Source organism: Bos mutus, chromosome 28 (assembly GCF_027580195.1).
Source record: "Bos mutus isolate GX-2022 chromosome 28, NWIPB_WYAK_1.1, whole genome shotgun sequence".
NCBI lineage: Eukaryota > Metazoa > Chordata > Mammalia > Artiodactyla > Bovidae > Bos > Bos mutus.
Genome location: NC_091644.1, coordinates 20,916,311 through 20,936,134, shown reverse-complemented (window position 1 = coordinate 20,936,134; position 19,824 = coordinate 20,916,311). Strand labels below are relative to the sequence as shown.

Below are 19,824 nucleotides of genomic sequence, written 5' to 3'. Positions count from 1 at the left end.
ACTTTTCTAAAACAGGCTTAATTTTTCAGGTGTTTTATTTGTCATATAAAATTCACATTTTAGAGAAGTGTGAATATGAGAATTAACAATCACAATTCCTTGGCACCATGATAGCATTAGGTTACTACTAGATGAGGGTGTAACAGTACACAAAGTGCACAAAATACACAGTTCTATTACATGAAATCCAAAATTAGATTATGGTTTTTAGATACAAGTCAAAATGGAGCAAGTTTCAGTATTTTCTTAGAAAAAGCCTGCCTGCAAAAGACCCAAATCAATGGCAATAACATGAATGGTGAAGAATTTAAATTGGGACTAAAAATCATGGTTTATTTGTTGAATGAAACCAGGGTTGGTATTTAAGAGAATCACATTTTAAAGTTTAAGCACAATAATAAAAAACAGCACTTGAAATTTTTCATTTTTGCTTATTCTCGTCATAAAAATGTTAACCCATCCCATCAGTACAAAACAGTTCAAAGAATATAATTCATGTTTCAAATACTCCTATCAGAGCATTAAAGACCACCTATAAATCTGTATGTCCATTCTGATTGAAGACTAAAAACTGGATTATGGAAAAGAAATCTGAAAGTAAAACAGTGGTTTCATACTTGGGCAACTTAGAAAATTAATTTTAAACCTCAACAGAAGTATGTACTCAGGATAACGATCCTGTAGAATAAGCAGTGCTATCTTAGTGGGGAGGGAGTAGCCATGCTTTATTTAGTAGTGCTCTTAGGAGTAATGTGGATACCAATAATGGCATGTTTAAAAGGTACAAACTCAAAAGTGCATGACTTAAGACTTAAAAAAGGAGAACCCCAAGTGGTGATGCTGTGGAAACGGTTAATTATACAAGGGTAGTTTTAAAGATTAATTAAATTCTTGGTATGCTATAAACTATTAACAGGGATTAGTGTTTACTGACTTTATGCTTGAAATAGTTCAAGTATATATGTAATGGCAGGGCTCTAGGTCCTGGCTTGGAGGTGCTAATAAATGGTATTTTACTCTACTGTAGTAGACTGCCACAGTGTAATGCTTCCTAAAAGTTACTGGGCTGGAAAGGTAATACAGAACTTTTTTTACTCAAACCTGTCATAATCAAAGGCAAAGTTTAACTGTATTTTAGATTTCTCCTTAAATGCTAAGGGAAAATCAGGAGCCTATAATCCTGGCTATTACATTTTTTTCTAGGAAAATTTATGTTTTGACATTTTTTTGGCCATGCCCATGTGGTATGCAGGATCTTAATCCAGGGATCCATCCTGTGCCCCCCTGCAGTGCAAGTGTGAAGTCTTTACTAGACTGCCAGAGCAGTTCCTATGTTTTGACTGTTAAAGGTGTGAGTCCCCCCTAAGAAATGGATATAACTTTTCAAAATATTTGGAGACAAAGTAATACCTCTTTCAACCACTATATCTGAAAGTTCAGCAAAATACCACATTGACTATAGAGAAGGAAGGCATTTTCTAATGCAAAATGGGCAGAGGAGGGGAAGCAGATAAATACGGTTGACACTTTACCAAGGTAATGAAAAACCTGTTGAAATAGTAATACTAAAATGTGCATTTCCAGTCGTTCTCGGAACTGTGAGTCTTTAAAGTGCATTAAGAAAAAATTACAGGCACCATCAAATATCAATTTGACAATCTGGAGAAGAATAATCTGAAACTATTTTTCAGAAGGCCTTTGCAAAATAAGGCAAACATGTAGGCTATGCTCTCTGGCCTCTCCATGGCACTAAGAAAAGAGTTACATAATAACTACTCAGACAGCATCTGTACCAGTTTTACTTTCACATATTCAACTCACAGGAATTCTTAATGTATAATTTGAGATTTCCTTTGCCATTTTTATTCAAAAATAACAGGGCATGCTTTAAAGTAACCTTAGCCTAATTCCTGACTGTAGTTATCATGTAACTCTTTTCTTAATGCCATGGAGAGGCCAGAGAGCATAGCCTACATGTTTGCCTTATTTTGTAAAGTGCAGTCGCTCAGTTGTGTCTGAGGGTTGCAAAGCGTCGGACACGACTGAGCGACTTCAGTTTACAAAATAAGGCAAACATGTAGGCTATGCTCTCTGGCCTCTCCATGGCATTAAGAAAAGAGTTACATGATAACTACAGTCAGGAATTAGGCTAAAGTTACTTTAAAGCATGCCCTGTTATTTGAATAAAAATGGCAAAGGAAATCTCATACATTAAGAGTTCCTGTGAGTTGAATATGTGAAAGTAAAACTGGTACAGATGCTGTCTGAAAGCTGCTTAAGGGCTGTCTGAATACATTGTACACACGTTCATATGTAACATTCATCATTCATTGTAGGTACTTTTCATACATTAGTTCTGGAATATTATGGCAAGTTAGATGAGCATCTTTGAATTAGCAATGCGTGACAGGAATCACAAACCCGTACTGGCTTCGGTGAAGAAGGCAAAGGCAGTTCGTTGTCAGAACAGGCATTACAGAAAATTTCCCCACAATTTCTACAGTGGTGCTATTAAATGGAAAAATCAGAGGGAAAAAAATGAGTAAAATTAGCCATATTTGCACCAAAACTTTTGGACTCACTTCCTGTTCTCCCTTACCTTTCTCTTAGACAGTGAGAATTCCTTTTCACAAAGTTTACAATGTGTTGCTTCTTTGTCTTTCAACCAAACCAGTCCCTGATAGAGGAAAAATATAATTATTAATGCTCAAATTAGTACTAAAAGATACATGAAAACATTTCTGACCAAGAGCATTTTATAGGAATATGCATACAGATAAACCAAAAATCAGTCCTCCTTTTTTTTTTGACAGATTTATTGAAACAGTTGTAGATGAAACAAATGTGGAATTTCCTTCAAAATAATCTGGGTGAGGAAAAAGGGACATGCTTATATAAATAAGCAAGATTGACCATGTATTGATAAATAGTGAAACTGGATGATGGTTCATTTTACTCTTTACAACTGAATACTAGAACATTTCATGACAAATGTTTTTAACAAAAATCCACTATGGATAGTAACGAAAGAATCTTAATGTCTAGTCCAAAAACACTTAAAGATAAGTTTTCACTGTGAAATACATGAGTTTGGCATTATGTATGTATGATACACAACTAATCCACAAAATTTGAAGAGAATTTGTAAATCAAATGATTGAGTTCTTTAGGTAAGACTTCACCTTAAATTCAGTTCTACAGTGCTATAAATTTCCCTTCTGTAACTCACAAATTTAACAGATACTCTGTAAACTTTTATAGCAAATGTAAGTAGTCTTAATTAAACAGGTAGAAATTAACTCGATACCTAAAATTTCTAACTAACTTGACTCATTCTTAACCAACCAAGATCTTGGCTAGGAAAAGCATTTTTCCCCCTATGAAAGCAACTTTGTTAGGTGGTTCCCATTTTATAATGAGAAGACCTAAGTTTGAAAGAAGTCCTGTATTTCTGATTAATCTCATCACATGTCCCTTTTGGAAACAGCCCAGACTAAGCTACACTGCTGCTGCTGCTTCCACAGAACCAAGTATATCTGACTCTTAACTTAAGTATATCTGATTCTAACTTGGAAGAGGGAGCGAGCATAATAGGACCTACACCAGCTAACGAGAGAAAAATCTTACAAGCGGAAAAACCCACAGACATTCTCAAAAGCCTGAGTTTTCTTGAAAGCGTCTTCTACCTGACAGCATAATTCTTGGAAGAAACTAAGATGAAGAGAGAGTAAGCATTCAGGGATCAAGACTGCAAGGTTAATTTCACAGTCTTATAGCAGAGGTAAGACAAATGGTATTGGGTTACTGCACTTCAGGCACTCTTAAGGCTTCTTAGAACACAGGATTGTAAGAAGTGAAGATATAAAAACAAAAAAAACCCTAGACAGCTCCCATCAGATACAGAGACTGACCAGCAGAATCACATGATTTGAATCATGGAATTATTTTTTTTAAAGCAAGATGAGGCCTTGAAGATAATTCAGTCTAACTTGGAACACCATAAAAAGCAAAGTGATTTGCCAAATGTCCCAAAGTCACATAGTGCAAGCAACTTTGCTGCCCAGCTATGTTTGTAAGGACGAGAGCCTGACATGAAGCAGATTTCCAAACACCATCATTTGGTTCAAAAGTAAGTAACGTTCTGACATCAGGGTTGAGCTTCCAACTTTATTTCCAGACTTATGAACTTACCTTGCACCTCTCAAGGAGAAAAGCTGTACAATGTAGGGTAAGCCTAGTGCATTAGCTAGAAGGGACCTCAGAACAGCACCCTCAAGCTTTCATTTTACAGATTAAAAAAACTTGAGATCCAGGGAGCTGAATTGCTTCCTCAACAAAACAAAGCTGTTTACAAGCAGAGCCAAAACTAAAGGGGGCAAGCTACTGCTCTGCAAACAAATGGCTATTTTTCTCTGCCCTTGGCATTCCAGAATGTCAGCTACTCAGGTTAAATCCTCCAAACGGTATTAAGGATCCTTCTCTGAACAAAGTCAACTGCTCCAGAGAGAAGTAGATACCAACACTGGGAGAAGATACCCAACAGACTGGAAGTTGACAGATTTCTCTTTGGTCAAGGCCTCCCTGTCTATTACAACACATCCCCACCCACCTAACCAACAAACACCAGGCTTCCAAGATTTTTTGTGCCTTTCATCAAAACTGGGAGATTTTCTAACATTTGAGGAATGATTTGGGCATGAAGTACTCCAGCCAAATAAACAGAAGAAAATATTCAGAGGAAACAGAATGGCAGCAATAAAAGAAAACATTAAAGAAATTATAATGGAATATCCTCAGAGATAAAACAAGATGTTATTTTAAAAAGGAAAAATGAGCAAATAGGAGCCTGCTGAATATTAAAAATATAGTAACAGAAATAAGTCTCACAGAAGGTGGAAACTTTAGGTTTAATTTCCAGTTTATAGGCTTAAATAAGGGCATAGAGGAAAAAATACTATTTAGAAGAAATCAGATAAAATCCAAAACATAAGAAACTGCAATAGCTGGTTTACAATAGACCCATTGTAAGAAATAGACCCATTGTAAGACAACAGACCCATCAACTGGACAATAATAAGCACCAAAAAAAAAAAAAAAAGTCATATAAATCCATTTTCATACACATAAAAATGGAAATCTAGATAATGTAGGCTAGATATGAACAATAAAACTGTTAGAAAAACATAATGATTAACAAAAACAGTAGACTGTTACTGTAGGGAAGGGAATGCAATCAGGGAGCACACATGTTCTACCACAAGCTAAAACAGTATGCTAGCATTTTTAACTTGTACTGTACATGTCCTCTTGTATATATGATATATATTTCACAGTGAAAAATTTTTACAAAAGAGCTTAAAAAATGACAGTTGGGCAAACATCCCTACGTATCTCCTAAAAAAGTGTGAGAGCAGAATAAAGGCATACAGATTCATAAAATCTTTTTTTATTCATTCACCATTTTCTAGGAGGCTATTGAAGGAAGCATTGCCCAGTAGGAATTCCATGTTGATCAAGTGGTTAGGATTCCATGCTCTCACTGCCAAAGACCCAGGTTTGATGCCTAGCTGGCTAACTATTTATAAAAAAGTCCCACAAGCTGTGTGGCAGGGCGAAAAAAAAAGCATTGAAAGAATGAATGACAACAAAGGAAAATGCCAGGACAAGAGTGACCAGACCAGACAGGAGCAATAAAGCAGAGAACTTCAATAAGTATGACTCTGATGGAAAAAGAAAGAACTGATTCCTTAATTCATTTTTACCATGTGAAAAACTTCTATCAAAAAGCATTTAATAGAAGTGTTTGTGGAGAAGGCAATGGTACCCCATTCCACTAGTACTCTTGCCTGGAAAATCCCATGGACGGAGGACCCTGGTGGGCTGCAGTCCATGGGGTCGCTAAGAGTCGGACACGACTGAGCGACTTCAATTTCACTTTTCACTTTCATGCATTGGAGAAGGAAATGGCAACCCATTCCAGTGTTCTTGCCTGGAGAATCCCAGGGACGGGGGAGCCTGGTGGGCTGCCGTCTGTGGGGTCGCACAGAGTCGGACACGACTGAAGCGACTTAGCAGCAGCAGAAGTGTTTGAAGGTATAAGAAAACTCTGATTCTCAAATACAACTAAAAAAGGCAGGGGGGGTAAATATTAGCTCTAGAGGAAATGAAAAGTTGTTCAAGAAAAAAAATACAACTGCAATATATAATACTACCTGCCCCAGCAAGGAACAGTATTTAAATACTCATAATAAAGAATATATAGTAAATATATTTCACAAAAACTTTTACTTAACTACAGGAGAAGAACAGTGAAGAGTAGACAGACCAGGGGGAGAGTTAGCAAAACTCCTCATCCATCATGTTAATGAGGCAATACACAGGTCTGCATAATACTTAAGAAATAGGGAAATACTAGAAGAAACAACTAAAAAGAATTAAAAGTAGCTCCCTAATGGTGGCAAAAGCTGGAATGGATAAGGGACAAGAAGGTGAAAAACAAAAGACTGCTTCCCTTTTTTTCTTTTTTTTAAGTCTTCGTAGTATGTAGTACAATTTGATTTTTTAAATGACTTTCATGTAACACTTTGGTAAAGGAAATGGGGAGCTTGTGCGGTTAAGAAGCCATCTGTCACTGAAGTACTCACACAGAGACTATATTTTCTCCTCTGTTGTAAGAACCATGTATTCAGTTGTACCAAATCACTTTCACTCAATTAACATACTCAATATTCAAAGCAACCTTAGGCAAAATCATAAGCCAAAATCAGAAGAGGAAACAGACTCCATGGTGATATGTGACTTGAAGATCAAAAACTAGTAACAGACTGGCTCAGGAATTTAAGGATTATCAAATCCAAAGGCAGTTTCACTCTAACCATGCCACAACTTCAGGAAAGTAGACAAAACTATTTCCAAGGTCATTTCCAACATGAGGAATTTTAATAATGTGTTCCAGAGGTATAGTGAAGAGGTGGACCCCATCTTACAAGCTCCCCATTCAGTGCTTCTGCCTCTATATATCCTAAGATTCAACAACAGAACACAGAGCCTTACCTTCTACTGGAGACTTTCACAGATATCCATACCTTCCTACTTGAGGAAAATACTTCAAACTCACCTGCAATGCTTTGTTGGCTTCTTTCATGTATTCAATTTTAAGTTTTGATCTAAAAAGATTATAAATTGGTTCAAATTTCACTACACATTTTAAAATACAGAACATCTAATAATTCCTTAGAAGAGTACTGAATTTTCATAGGATATAAAACTGTATATACTATATTATTCTAATGATCTTCTTTGGCTAGTGGGATTATATTTAACAGTTTCCTGTATTTCTTAAATGACCTAAAGCAAAAATAGTCTTGAGATTTAAAATTTGCTTTTTTTAAAGAAAGAACATTGGAATTTTCATGTGGTTATGACTATTAATGATAGATATCATTTATTGTAGCTGTCAATAAACAGCTGAGGTACCAGACACTATGCTATGAACTTTGCATGTGTAGTCTCATTTAGTCTTCAGAAACACTTATACAGATGAAAACAGTGAGGTCTTAAGAGGTTTAGTCACTTGTAACAAGTCACAAGATGGTAACTGAGGAAGCCGGGATTTAAATCCTCACCTCTGAGACCCAAAAGCTGATAGGTTAACCATTATGAATACTCTTTCTGTAGCAGATGCTACAGAGTGGTAAGTAACAGTGTCTATATTAAGGAAGATATAATACTTTTTTAACCTTTTAAAAATACGTGTTAGTTAACATGCAATATTTATCTGTGATCCCAATACCCAGACATGATCATCTCTACATGTCAATGAGTATGTGTATTTCAAATGGAAAAATTATTTACATAGTTCCCCATATGACTTAACAATATATTCTGAAAGGCTTAGAGCTACTAACTTATTATTATCTGCCACATCATTATATTAAATGGTTACATGGTATACCACAAAAAAAAATGTAAAGTATGCAGTTTACATAATTACCTACTGATGAATTTTCAACATGTTTCAAATCTTTTTGCCATAAAACTATTCATTAAAATTGAAATGACCAAAACATTTGTATTATTTTTCTTAAGATAACTTAAAAATGAAATAGTTGGATTAAAACATACATAAAATACTACAGTCTGAAGCAGAACATTAGGAACTTGCTTTGCCCTACAAGTGTTCTTTGTTCAAAAACTTAAAAACAGTGTTAGTCTTTTATCTGGCTCATAACAACTCTTACAGTGGGAATAATAAATGTAAAATTACACTGGGTAAAAATACTAACAGAGTAATCAAATTTTCTTAGCTGAACTCACATCTACAAAAAGCACCCAAGGAAAACTGACGCTGATGGGAATTTTGGCCACAATAGTATATACAGAAAAACTGAATATGGAATAAAAATAGCTTACTTAATGGTGTTCACTACAGAAATACTTTCTATATGAAAACTTACTGGTGTTGATTTATTTCTGGTTAAAATGCCTTTATTCACAAATACGGACCCTAAAAAAGCATACTGCCCCTTCTACCCTGATACAAATTGCCGAACTATCCTAAAGAAAGAGAGTATCAGTTACAGTTCCAATAAACACACCGTAAAAGAACACCTTTTCCTTGTCCGAGGCAGGGAACACATGTCTGTATTATTCATTTTAATTAAATTCCATTTAGGAATATGTATTTAAGTTTCTGAAAATATTTGACCACAGCATGAAAAAAAGCATAGAAAAAGGTCAAAATAAAACATGAGAATGTGATAAATGTGATACAATCAATTATGACACTATAGGAAAACATCCATAAATTACATAAGCCTCAGACAATCCTGAAATCCCTCTATGAAGGAAAAAAAATCTGTAAATTTCTTTATATGGAAAGAATAGCATTACAGAATACTACATTGGAAGAGTCCTGGTAATTCTTTAAACTAAAAGTTTTTCTTCTTGGAATTTAAGCCTCAGTTGAGGATAAGGGAGAAGCTGGTTTTTTCCTCTTTCAGTCATTTTAAACTGACAGTAATTATGACATAACAGATTAGATTTTTCTTTTTCTAATATTTCATCCTAAATTTTCACATTCCAAGTTTTCTCCAAATATTAATATTTAAGGTTTATTGCTTTAATCTTCATACTAGACAGTTTATCTACAATTATAACTTATTCAGAATAATTAACTTTTTTTTTTTCCCCTGCACCATGCTCATGCAAGATCTTAGTTCCCCAAGCAGGGATCAAACCCAATCTACTTGCATTAGAAGTAAGAAGTCTTACCCACTGGGCTGCCAGGGAAGTCCTGAATAATTAACATTTAAAGCTTTTCAAAATCTATCAAAATTTCTCTTTATAAGAATCCTTCAATAAGAAATCAATTAAGAGTAAATATGCCATTATCAAAAGTACTTTTCAAATTAATCATTTATATTTTAGATTGCTGGTTTAGAATGTAAGCACTGGCAAGTAACTTTCAGATCTATCCTGTTCATCTTACAGACAAGAAAACTAATATTCTGCTTGAGATGAGGAAAGGTACTGTGTTAGATGCTTTCAGATACTTATTCTTTTAATCAGAAAAAGAACCCTAGAGGTATTTTATAACTCTCCAATTTACAAATGGAGAAAGGGATATTATAACTCTACAATTTACAAATGGAAAAATGAGCTTAAACAGCTTAAATAAATGGCCCTAAGTCACATGGTTGGTAAACTCTAAAAGGGATACTTACTCCTGTCAGTGACATTCAGTTCAGTTCAGTCACTCACTCATGTCCAACTCTTTGTGACCCCATGGACTGCAGCACACCAGGCCTCCCTGTCCATCACCAACTCCCAGAGCTTACTCAAACTCATGTCCATTGAGTCGGTGATGCCATCCAACCATCTCATCCTCTGTTGTCCCCTTCTCCTCCTGCCTTCAATCTTTCCCAGCATCAGGGTCTTTTCAAATGAGTCAGTTCTTTGCATCAGGTGGACAAAGTATTGGAGTTTCAGCTTCAGCATCAGTCCTTCCAGTGAATATTCAGGACTGATTTCTTTTAGGATTGAATAGTTGGATCTCCTTGCAGCCCAAGGGACTCTCAAGAGTCTTCTCCAACACCACACTTCAAAAGCATCAATTCTTCGGTGCTCAGCTTTCTTTATAGTCCTACTCTCATATCCATACATGACTACTGGAAAAACCATAGCTTTGACTAGATGGACTTTGTTGCCAAAGTAATGTCTCTGCTTTTTAATAGGCTGTCTAGGTTGGTCATAGCTTTTCTTCCAAAGAGCGAGTGTCTTTTAATTTCATGGCTGCAGTCACCATCTGCAGTGATTTTTAAGCCCCCCCCCCAAAAAATAAAGTCTATCACTGTTTCCATTGTTTCCCCATCTATTTGCCATGAAGTGATGGGGACCAGATGCCATGGTCTTAGTTTTCTGAATGTTGAATTTTAAGCCAACTTCACTCTCCTCTTTCACTTTCATCAAGGGGCTCTTTAGTTCTTCGCTTTCTGCCATACGGGTGGTGTCATCTGCATATCTGAGGTTATTATTTCTCCCAGCAATCTTGATTCCAGCTTGTGCTTCATCCAGCCCAGCATTTCACATGATGTACTCTGCATATAAGTTAAATAAGCAGGGTGACAATACACAGCCTTGACATACTCCTTTTCCTATTTGGAACCAGTCTGTTGTTCCATGTTCCGTTCTAACTGTTGCTTCTTGATCTGAATACAGATTTTTCAGGAGGCAGGTAAGGTGGTCTGGTATTCCTATCTCTTGAAGAATTTTCCAGTTTGTTGTGATCCACACAGTCAAAGGCTTTGGCATAGTCAACAAAGCAGAAGTAGATGTTTTTCTGGAACCCTCTTGCTTTTTCAATGATCCAACTGATGTTGGCAATTTGATCTCTGGTTCCTCTGCCTTTTCTAAATCCAGCTTGAATATCTAGAAGTTCATGGTTCACGTACTATTGAAGTCTGGCTTGGAGAATTTTGAGCATTACTTTACTGGCATGTGAGATGATTGCAATTGTATAGTAGTTTGAGAATTCTTTGGCATTGCCTTTCTTAGGAATTGGAATGAAAACTGACCTTTTCCAGTCCTGTGGCCACTGTTGAGTTTTCCAAATTTGCTGGCATGTTGAGTGCAGCACTTGCACAGCATCATCTTTTAGGATTTGAAATAGCTCCACTGGAATTCCATCACCTCCACTAGCTTTGTTCGTAGTGTTGCTTCCTAAGGCCCATTTGACTTTGCATTCCAGGCTGTCTGGCTCTAGGTGAGTGATCACATCATCATGGTTATCTGGGTCATGAAGATCTTTTTTGTATAGTTCTGTGTATTCTTGCCACCTCTTCTTAATATCTTCTGCTTCTGTTAGGTCCATAGCATTTCTGTCCTTTATTGTGCCCATATTTGCATGAAATGTTCCCTTGGTATCTCTAATTTTCTTGAAGAGATCTCTAGTCTTTCCCATTCTATTGTTTTCCTTTATTTCTTTGATTACTGAGGATGGCTTTCTTATCTCTCCTTGCTATTCTTTGAAACTCTGCATTCAAATGGGTATATCTTTCCTTTTCTCCTTTGCCTTTTGCTTATCTTCTTTACTCAGTTATTTGTAAGGCCTCCTCAGACAACCATTTTGCCTTTTTGCATTTCTTTTTCTTGGGGATGGTCTTGATCACTGCCTCCTGTACAATGTCACAAACCTCTGTACATAGTTCAGGCACTTTGTCTATTAGATCTAATCCCTTGAATCTATTTGTCACTTCCACTGTATAATCGTAAGGGATTTGATTTAGGTCATACCTGAATGGTCTAGTGGTTTTCCCTACTTTCTTCAGTTTAAGTCTGAATTTGGCAATAAAGAGTTAATGATCTGATCCACAGTCAGCTCCTGGTCTTGTTTTTGCTGACTGTATAGAGCTTCTCTATCTTTGGCTGCAAAGAATATAATCAACCTGATTTGGCTGTAAAGAATATAATCAATCTGATTTTGGTATTGACCATCTGGTGATGTCCATGTGTAGACTATCCTCTTGTGTTGTTGGAAGAGGGTGTTTGCTATGACCTGTGCATTCTCTTGGCAAAGCTCTGTTAGCCCTTGCCCTGCTTCATTCTGTACTCCAAGGCCAAATTTGCCTGTTACTCCAGGTATCTAGACTTCCTACTTTTGCATTCCAGTCCCCTATGATGAAAAGGACATCATTTTGGGGTGTTAGTTCTAGAAGGTCTTGTAGGTCTCCATAGAACTGTTCAACTTCAGCTTCTTCAACATTACTGGTCGGGGCATAGACTTGGATTAGTGTGATACTGAATGGTTTGCCTTGGAAACAAACAGAGATCATTCTGTCGTTTTTGAGACTGCACCCAAGTAGTGCATTTCAGACTCTTGTTGACTATGATGGCTACTCCATTTCTTCAAAGGTATTCTTGTCCACAGTAGTTGATATAATGGTCATCTGAGTTAAATTCACCCATTCCAATGAATGACATTCAGTTCAGTTCAGTTCAGTCGCTCAGTCGTGTCCAACTCTCTGCAACCCCATGAACCATAGCACGCCAGGCCTCCCTGTCCATCACCAACTCCTGGAGTCCACCCAAACCCATGTCCATTGTATTGGTGATGCCATCCAACCATCTCATCCTCTGTCATCCCCTTCTCCTCCTGCCCTAAATCTTTCCCAGCATCAGGGTCTTTTCAAATGAGTCAGCTCTCCGCATGAGGTGGCCAAAGTATTGGAGTTTCAGCTTCAACATCAGTCTCTCCAATGAACACCGAGGACTGATCTCCTTTAGGATGGACTGGTTGGATCTCCTTGCAGTCCAAGGGACTCTCAAGACATATAATGAGCATCTGAGTTAAATTCACCCATTCCAATGAATGACATTAATGAATGCTAATTTTAAAATTTAGTCATAACTTGAAAATGCAGATCCTGAATGGTAAGTTTAAATACGATTTCTGAACTATTTCCCTTTCAACAAAATTAAATGTCTCATATTATTCTGCATGACCTTCCCCCTCCCAACCTCACCTCATTTTACCTTTTTCTTTTTTTGGCTGCGTCACTTACAGGATCTTAGTTTCCTGACCAGGGATCAAAACCACACCTCTGATATGGAAATGCAGAGTCTTGACCACTGGATGACTAGGGAAGTTCCCTTTTGATGCTCTTTGAATTTTCTAACCATATAAAACATCAAAGGGATTTATTTAGGTGATAGAATTATGGGTCACTGTAGCTTTCTTTAACTTTTTTGTATTATAAAAAAAATGACACTTCTCATTTTCTAATGTGACAGTGATACATTCAATACTAAATTCAATACTAAATCAAACCTTCCAGCGTTTACCCTAGGAATTTAACAATATGTTCAATCAGGGCACAAAGATGAAGCTAATCCCAAACAAAGACAATGTGGAACAAGGAGGAAAATTCAGAAATCCATTTCTGAAAGATAGAAATCCATTTCTCCTTCTTGTCCTCATAGGAACCCAGTAACACTTGAATGTGATAGAACCAACCATACTGTATGAAGTTAAGCCCCAACTAGCATCAAACAACATCAACTTTTCACAATGGTGGCTCCTTCTCAGAACAGTCTGAAAAAGATCTCTCCAACTATTCTGAAAATTTGACTTCTGAGAAAAATATGATTTGGAGACATTAAACAACAGTCTTAGAGTTCATCTACTGGAAAATATCTAGAGCTAAGATCTATGTTCATTTTAGAACATAATTTTTAACACAATCTCTCCCCAGTCCACACCCTTATCTGTTAATTTTGAAGTTTTTGTTTGGCTTTGTTTCCAAGTTGATATCTTTCTTTTTTATATTAAACTTTTATGCCTATTTGGTTTGGCACACTCATAACTTTATAAAAGTCAATGACTACTTAGTAAAAGGAAAAAAGAGAAATTACTCGCTAAGTTTGTTGCCAAGTTCTTGAAGAGCTTGCTCCTGTTTGTGATATATTTTTTTCAACCGCTGATTTTCATCCTGGAGGTTAAGGAACTCCTTCAAAATAATAAAAGACAGAAAATGCAATTTAAAAGAAACAAACTCCACATCGTATACATACCCTTAAAGGATAGGAGTGTATCCTTCAGCTTTTTATAAAAAATAGCTGGTCTATTTCCTATCAACTATTTTCTATTCATTTAATCCCCTTAATGATATTTTTAAAGAAGACCAGTATACTTTGTTTCCTCCGTATACATGCAAATTATGACTTGATTGTCTTTTCAAGTAACTTTCATCACGACAGGATTTTTGAAGTTTACCACCATTACTTACTTTTTTAAGAGTAATGATCTGTTGGGTCTCATTTCTGAGATGAGATACGGTGTCTTTCTCCTTTTGAAGATCTTCCCGCAAAGTCTGTCTCCATTCCTTCTCAATCTTCAGATCGGTTTCCAGTTGCGCCCTTGAATGACAAATTATACGCAGACAGCTTAGTGCTCTTTCTCACATGACAGTTGTATGTATTCTTTTTAAGAGTAACTTATTGGTTGATTACTTTCACCTTTGTAATTAAATTCTTAAGATTTTCTTTCACAAATACCTTTTAGAAAACAAGTTCAGTAGCACAAGGTTTTCAGATCTCAAATCTCAGTTAATTTGTCAATCACAAAAACCTCTTGGGATCTGTCATTTACTAATTCTACATACGTAAATACTGGACAAGCATGAAAAATGCCTGGAAAGGCACACCATACTATTAAGGCTTGTTGTATCTTAGAAATGGAACCACGTTCTGTGCCAAGAGAAAATTTTTACAAAAAACTAATGAAAAGTATTGCTCTGATTTAAGAATTACAGCAACCATTAAGTCAATTTAACATGAGTAACAGAGAACTCAATCCTGGTGTCAAGTGCTACTTGACAAGATTACAGTAACAAGATTACTGTTAGAAGCTGACCCATTACAGAACAGATCTAAGACCACGGAGACACCAGAGGAAAATCCACACTGTCTGAAAAATGCCAGTTCACATCTGAAAGCACCATTTCATCAATCAGACAACAGGTGCTAGCTGGAAAAACAAAAGTAGTCAAATTCTCACGTTTTAGGAAGGCCTCCAAAATATTTCAATAATTATTTCTCATAAGCAGTTGTTATCAGGTAAGGTGTACACTAATAATGCTGTAGTTCCTAGTACTTTACATTTTAATTATTATATTATATCATATATTGAGAATATCACAGTATTACATTATTTTAATTTTTTGCGTTAAAATTACTTTTGTTTCCTCATATGGTTAGCATTTCCATCTATAGCCAAATTATTTTCAGGGAAGCAAATTTGAGATTCTATAATTCAAGTTGAAGAGACAGGATACTTCAAAATGGAATTTACAAAATGTTGATAAATACTGTTTCACCACAGATTTAAAAGGAATATGGAGGGACAGGTATATATTGCTAACACTGAGTAAGCAAAGTACAGTGCATTGAGTGGCCTCATCATCCAGAGTCAGAAAAAACTGAGTGAGAAAGCAAAAGAAAAATTTTGATTTTAAGTTATTTTACATATATTGTCAAAACACATGTTGATCACCAAAGGCAGAAACCATAAAGGAAAAAAAGGGAAAATATAACTATACAATGTCTAAAAAATAAGTAATAAAAAATCTACTGTAAAATGCCTAAATGAATAAAAAACACTATGAACAAAGTTTAAAAATAAACTATAACTTAGAAAACATTTTCACTGTATGTGAAAGACCCCAGAATAAATACATAAAGAGTTCTTACAAATAAATATTAAAAAACTGAACACCACAGAGGAAAAAAATAGAGGATAGGAACTGACAGTTCACAACAGAAATACAAAAGGCTCTCAAGAGTAATCAAAGATATGCAAATTTAAACAATAAAGCACACTTTTTTCAGGCTAAATGATTCCTTGAGGTTAACTGAGATACGATGGTATAGACCTACAGTAATTGATATGATAAAATGTCCATGATGTATCAATAATAGATATAATAAGCAAGATACTAGAGAGTATGTAGCATGTTTCCTCTTTCTAAAAAGCAAAAATATCTATGCATACCAAAAAATAATGTTCATCAAAATGTTATAAAGAGGAAATGTATGTCCAGGGAATTCCCTGGAGGTCTAGTGGTTAACACTCCACTGCATGGGGTGCGGTGAGTTCAATTCCTGGTTGGGGAGTTAAGAAACCAAAAGTTTTCTCCATTTTAGGTGAAAAAAGGGAATATGTTTTTAAAAAAAAAAAAAAGAACTTGTTTTTCTGGGACAAAGTCCCAATTGCCTATTTCTATAGAAACAGTTCCAATTTTTCTCAGCCATCAGGGATTCTACAATCTCTAAATTGTTAACATGTTTATGCTCTACCAAAATGGCACCAAATGAGAAACAAAATTACTTTCATGGTCTCAGCAGGGACAAATATCTATCCCCAGCTCTGCTGCTGCCTACTGCTAAGTCACTTCAGTCGTGTCCGACTCTGTGCAACCCCATAGACAGCAGCCCACCAAGCTCCTCCGTCCCTGGGATTCTCCAGGCAAGAACACTGTAGTGGGTTGCCTTTTCCTTCTCCAATGCATGAAAGTGGAAAGTGGAAGGGAAGTCGCTCAGTTGTGTCCGACTCTTAGCGACCCCACAGACTGCAGCCTACCAGGCTCTTCCATCCATGGGAGTTTCCAGGCAAGAAATTTCCAGCTTCCTATTGTGTAGGTTAGTCCTATTGGGAAGGGCCAGGTCCCTGGAGCATTATTTGGGTCGTCCTTTGGGCAGTGATCAAATAAAGGCAGCACTGAAGAATAAATATCAGACTTGTCTTACCTATACTTCTGTCAAACTCTAGAAAACCAATTCAGTAACACAGATTACTAAAGTTTCAAGACTGTCTTTTATTGACTGGCGAAGTATCCCAGTCTTGATTTTCACATTTTTCCATTTTGGCAGGGCACAAGGAATTAAACAAGAAAACCCTTGGCACCATTAATAAACTTGACAACTTAAATGTTCCTTTTGATTTCTGTGGCCAAGAAAGTCCTGAAAGTGCTTTTGTGAAACTTTAAAGATTAAAAGAAAATGTTTGCTAAGTGGTTTCTTTTTTTGTGTCGGGGGGGGAGGCAGGTAGAAAAACAGGTAGGTTTTAGTTTCACAATGTACAAATGGTGCAAGTTTCCAATCAAGGTAATATTTATTCCCTGGCCTAAAGCCTTATTCTATATACCAGCTTCTCAAAATGTTATTTTCATGGTAGATTTAAAAGAAACTTAATTTGGTTCTGGACAAGGTGGAGTAAACACATTTCTACCTATCTGTCCAACTAAGCACAATTAAAAACCCTAGACATTATATATAAACAAATATAAGAATATTCTGAAAGGGGGAAGAGAAGAATGTAGACCAGCTAGGAACCCCAGGATTCAAGTAATAACACTGGTAATGAGTGCCCTGAGGCTTCTTCTTGCTTCCTTAAAACCCCAGACTGGGTGCTGAAAAATCCCACACGCACAAATAGCAATGGGCACAGATAAAAAAGTCCCTAGGAAAGCCTACTCTCTCCTGCCAAACAGCCAGGAATACGCAGCCTAGCATGATAGAAACTTTATTTCAACAATAAACGCCCTAATCCAAAAAACACCAGAGGAAGAAACCATGCTCACCCCAACCACTGTCAGCAAAAGCCAAGTGGGGAGCATAATTTCTACCCTCACCTGCCAATAATGAGGTACCCCTTCCAATCCACCTGTGGTAGTATCAGAGAAAGCCAAGTGGGGAGCCTGAACTTTAACCACCACCCACAGTAATGAGCTATCCCTCCGCATCCACCTCTGTGACGCTAGCGGAAGCCATATGGAGAGCCTGGACTTCTATATGCATCAGTAACAAGGCATCTCTTACCCTCCACACAAACAATTGGCAAAGGCCGAGTGGAGGGCCCAGATTTCTACCTGTGCTTACTGTCAATGAGGTACCTTTTTCACTCTCCTCCAGGATGGTGTCAACAGAGACCAAAAGGGCAGCCTGGATTTCCATTCCCCTTCATGGTGACAAGGTCCACTTTCTTGCTCCACAGTGTCAAAGTGTGGAAAGCACAGATTTCAACCCCTGCCCACTAGTTAGGCACCCTTCTCCATCCCATCCAGGAACAGTCCTGGGCTTCTACCCCTGCTTGGGATGAAGGGTCAGTGGTCAGTGTCTACATTCCCCTGCTGCTGTGGTTTCAGTGAAGGATGCTAAAACATAAAATTTAAGGAAGATCCAGGCTCGTAACATAGCTCCCAAAATGTGCAGAATGCAACTGGAAAACACTTGTTAGACCAAGACCCAGGAAAAATTTCAACTGGATAAGAAAAAACAATCAACAGATGACAACATGTCAGGTAATTTCAGATGCTGGAATTAACTGACAAGAATTTTAAAGCAACCATCATAAAAAATGTTCCCATAACCAATTAAAAATATGCTTAAGGAACCCTCCTACCCTGTTGGAGGAAATCTAAATTGGTGACACCAATATGGAGAGCAGTACGGAGATTCCTTAAAAAAAATAAAGACAGGGTTAGAAAAAACCCCACCTGATCCTGCAATTCCACTCATAGGCATATATCTGGAGAAAATCATAATTCAAAAAGATACATGCACCCCAGTGTTCACTGCAGCATTATTTAACAATAGCCAAGACATGAAAGAAACCTAAATGTCCATCCACAGATAAATGGATAAAGAAAATGTAGTATATTTATACAGTGGAATATTACTCAGCCATAAAAAAGAATGAAATAATGCCATTTGCAGCAATATGAATGGACCTAGAGATTATCATACTAAGTGAGGTAAGCCAGACAAAGACAAAATATCATACGGTATCAGTTACGTGTGGAATCTTGGGGGGGGGGTGGGGGGAATAACTTACATACAAAACAAACAGACCCACAGACACAGAGAACAAGCTTATGATTACTAAAGGGGAAAGATGGGAAGGGGGTGGTAAATTAAAATTTGGGGATTAACATACACACTACTATATATAAAACAGATAACCGACAAAGCCTCACTGTACAGCACAGTGAACTATACTCATTATTTTGTAATAACCTGTAAAGGAAAATAATCCCAAAAATATATATATACATGAATATCTGAATCACTTTGCTCTACGCATAAAACACATTTTAAGTCTACTGTAGTTTGATAAAATACAAAACAAATAAAAAATTCCCAAAATGTAATTTCCTCCACTTGAAAATTTCCTCTCCTGCCCAGATTGTGACCTAGACTTCTGACTATCATTTAAAATAAAGTTTATATTTTCTCTCTTCTGGGAAAAAAAGAATATGCTTGAAACAAATTAATGAATAAGAAGTTTTGGAAGGAAAGAAGGCAATTTTGGAAGAAAGAAAGAATCAAATAGAAATCTTAGAACTGAAAAATACAATAATCTCAATGAATGGGATTCATTCATACATACATACATGCAATGAATCTCAGTGAATGACAGGAAAAGATGAGGAAAGAATGAACTTCCCAACAGAACAACAGGGGCTCCCTGGTAGCCCAGTGGAAAAGAACGTGCCTGCCAATGCAGGAGACAGGGGTTTGATCCCTGATCTGGGGAGATCCCACAAGTAACTGCGCCTTGTGCGCCACCAGCTGCTGAGCCTGTGCTCCAGAACCCGGGAGCTGCACCTGTGGAGCCCATATGCCACAGCTCCTGAAGCCTGCACACCCCAGGGCCTGTGCCCTGCAACAAGGGAAGCCACGGCAACGAGAAGCCCAAGCATGGCAACGAGAGAGGAGCTTGCACAGCAACGAAGACCCAGCAGAGCCAAAAATAAATAAATAAATAAA

At 36.9% G+C, this 19,824-nt stretch overlaps 1 protein-coding gene across 4 annotated transcripts in view; it reads right to left on the bottom strand.

Moving 5' to 3' along the window:
* Positions 1–17: 17 nt before the first annotated feature.
* Positions 18–19,824, bottom strand: part of RUFY2 (RUN and FYVE domain containing 2) — a 44,873-nt gene continuing 25,066 nt past the window's right edge. For all 4 annotated transcript variants that reach the window (XM_070364657.1, XM_070364658.1, XM_070364659.1 and 1 more), the window contains exons 14-18: positions 14,286–14,415; positions 13,912–14,006; positions 7,118–7,166; positions 2,600–2,677; positions 18–2,508 (exon numbers count right to left, since the gene is read on the bottom strand). In XM_070364657.1, coding sequence (XP_070220758.1) covers positions 2,365–2,508; positions 2,600–2,677; positions 7,118–7,166; positions 13,912–14,006; positions 14,286–14,415 — 496 coding nt within the window. In that variant the 3' untranslated portion in view covers positions 18–2,364. The remainder of the gene's footprint in view (positions 2,509–2,599; positions 2,678–7,117; positions 7,167–13,911; positions 14,007–14,285; positions 14,416–19,824) is intronic.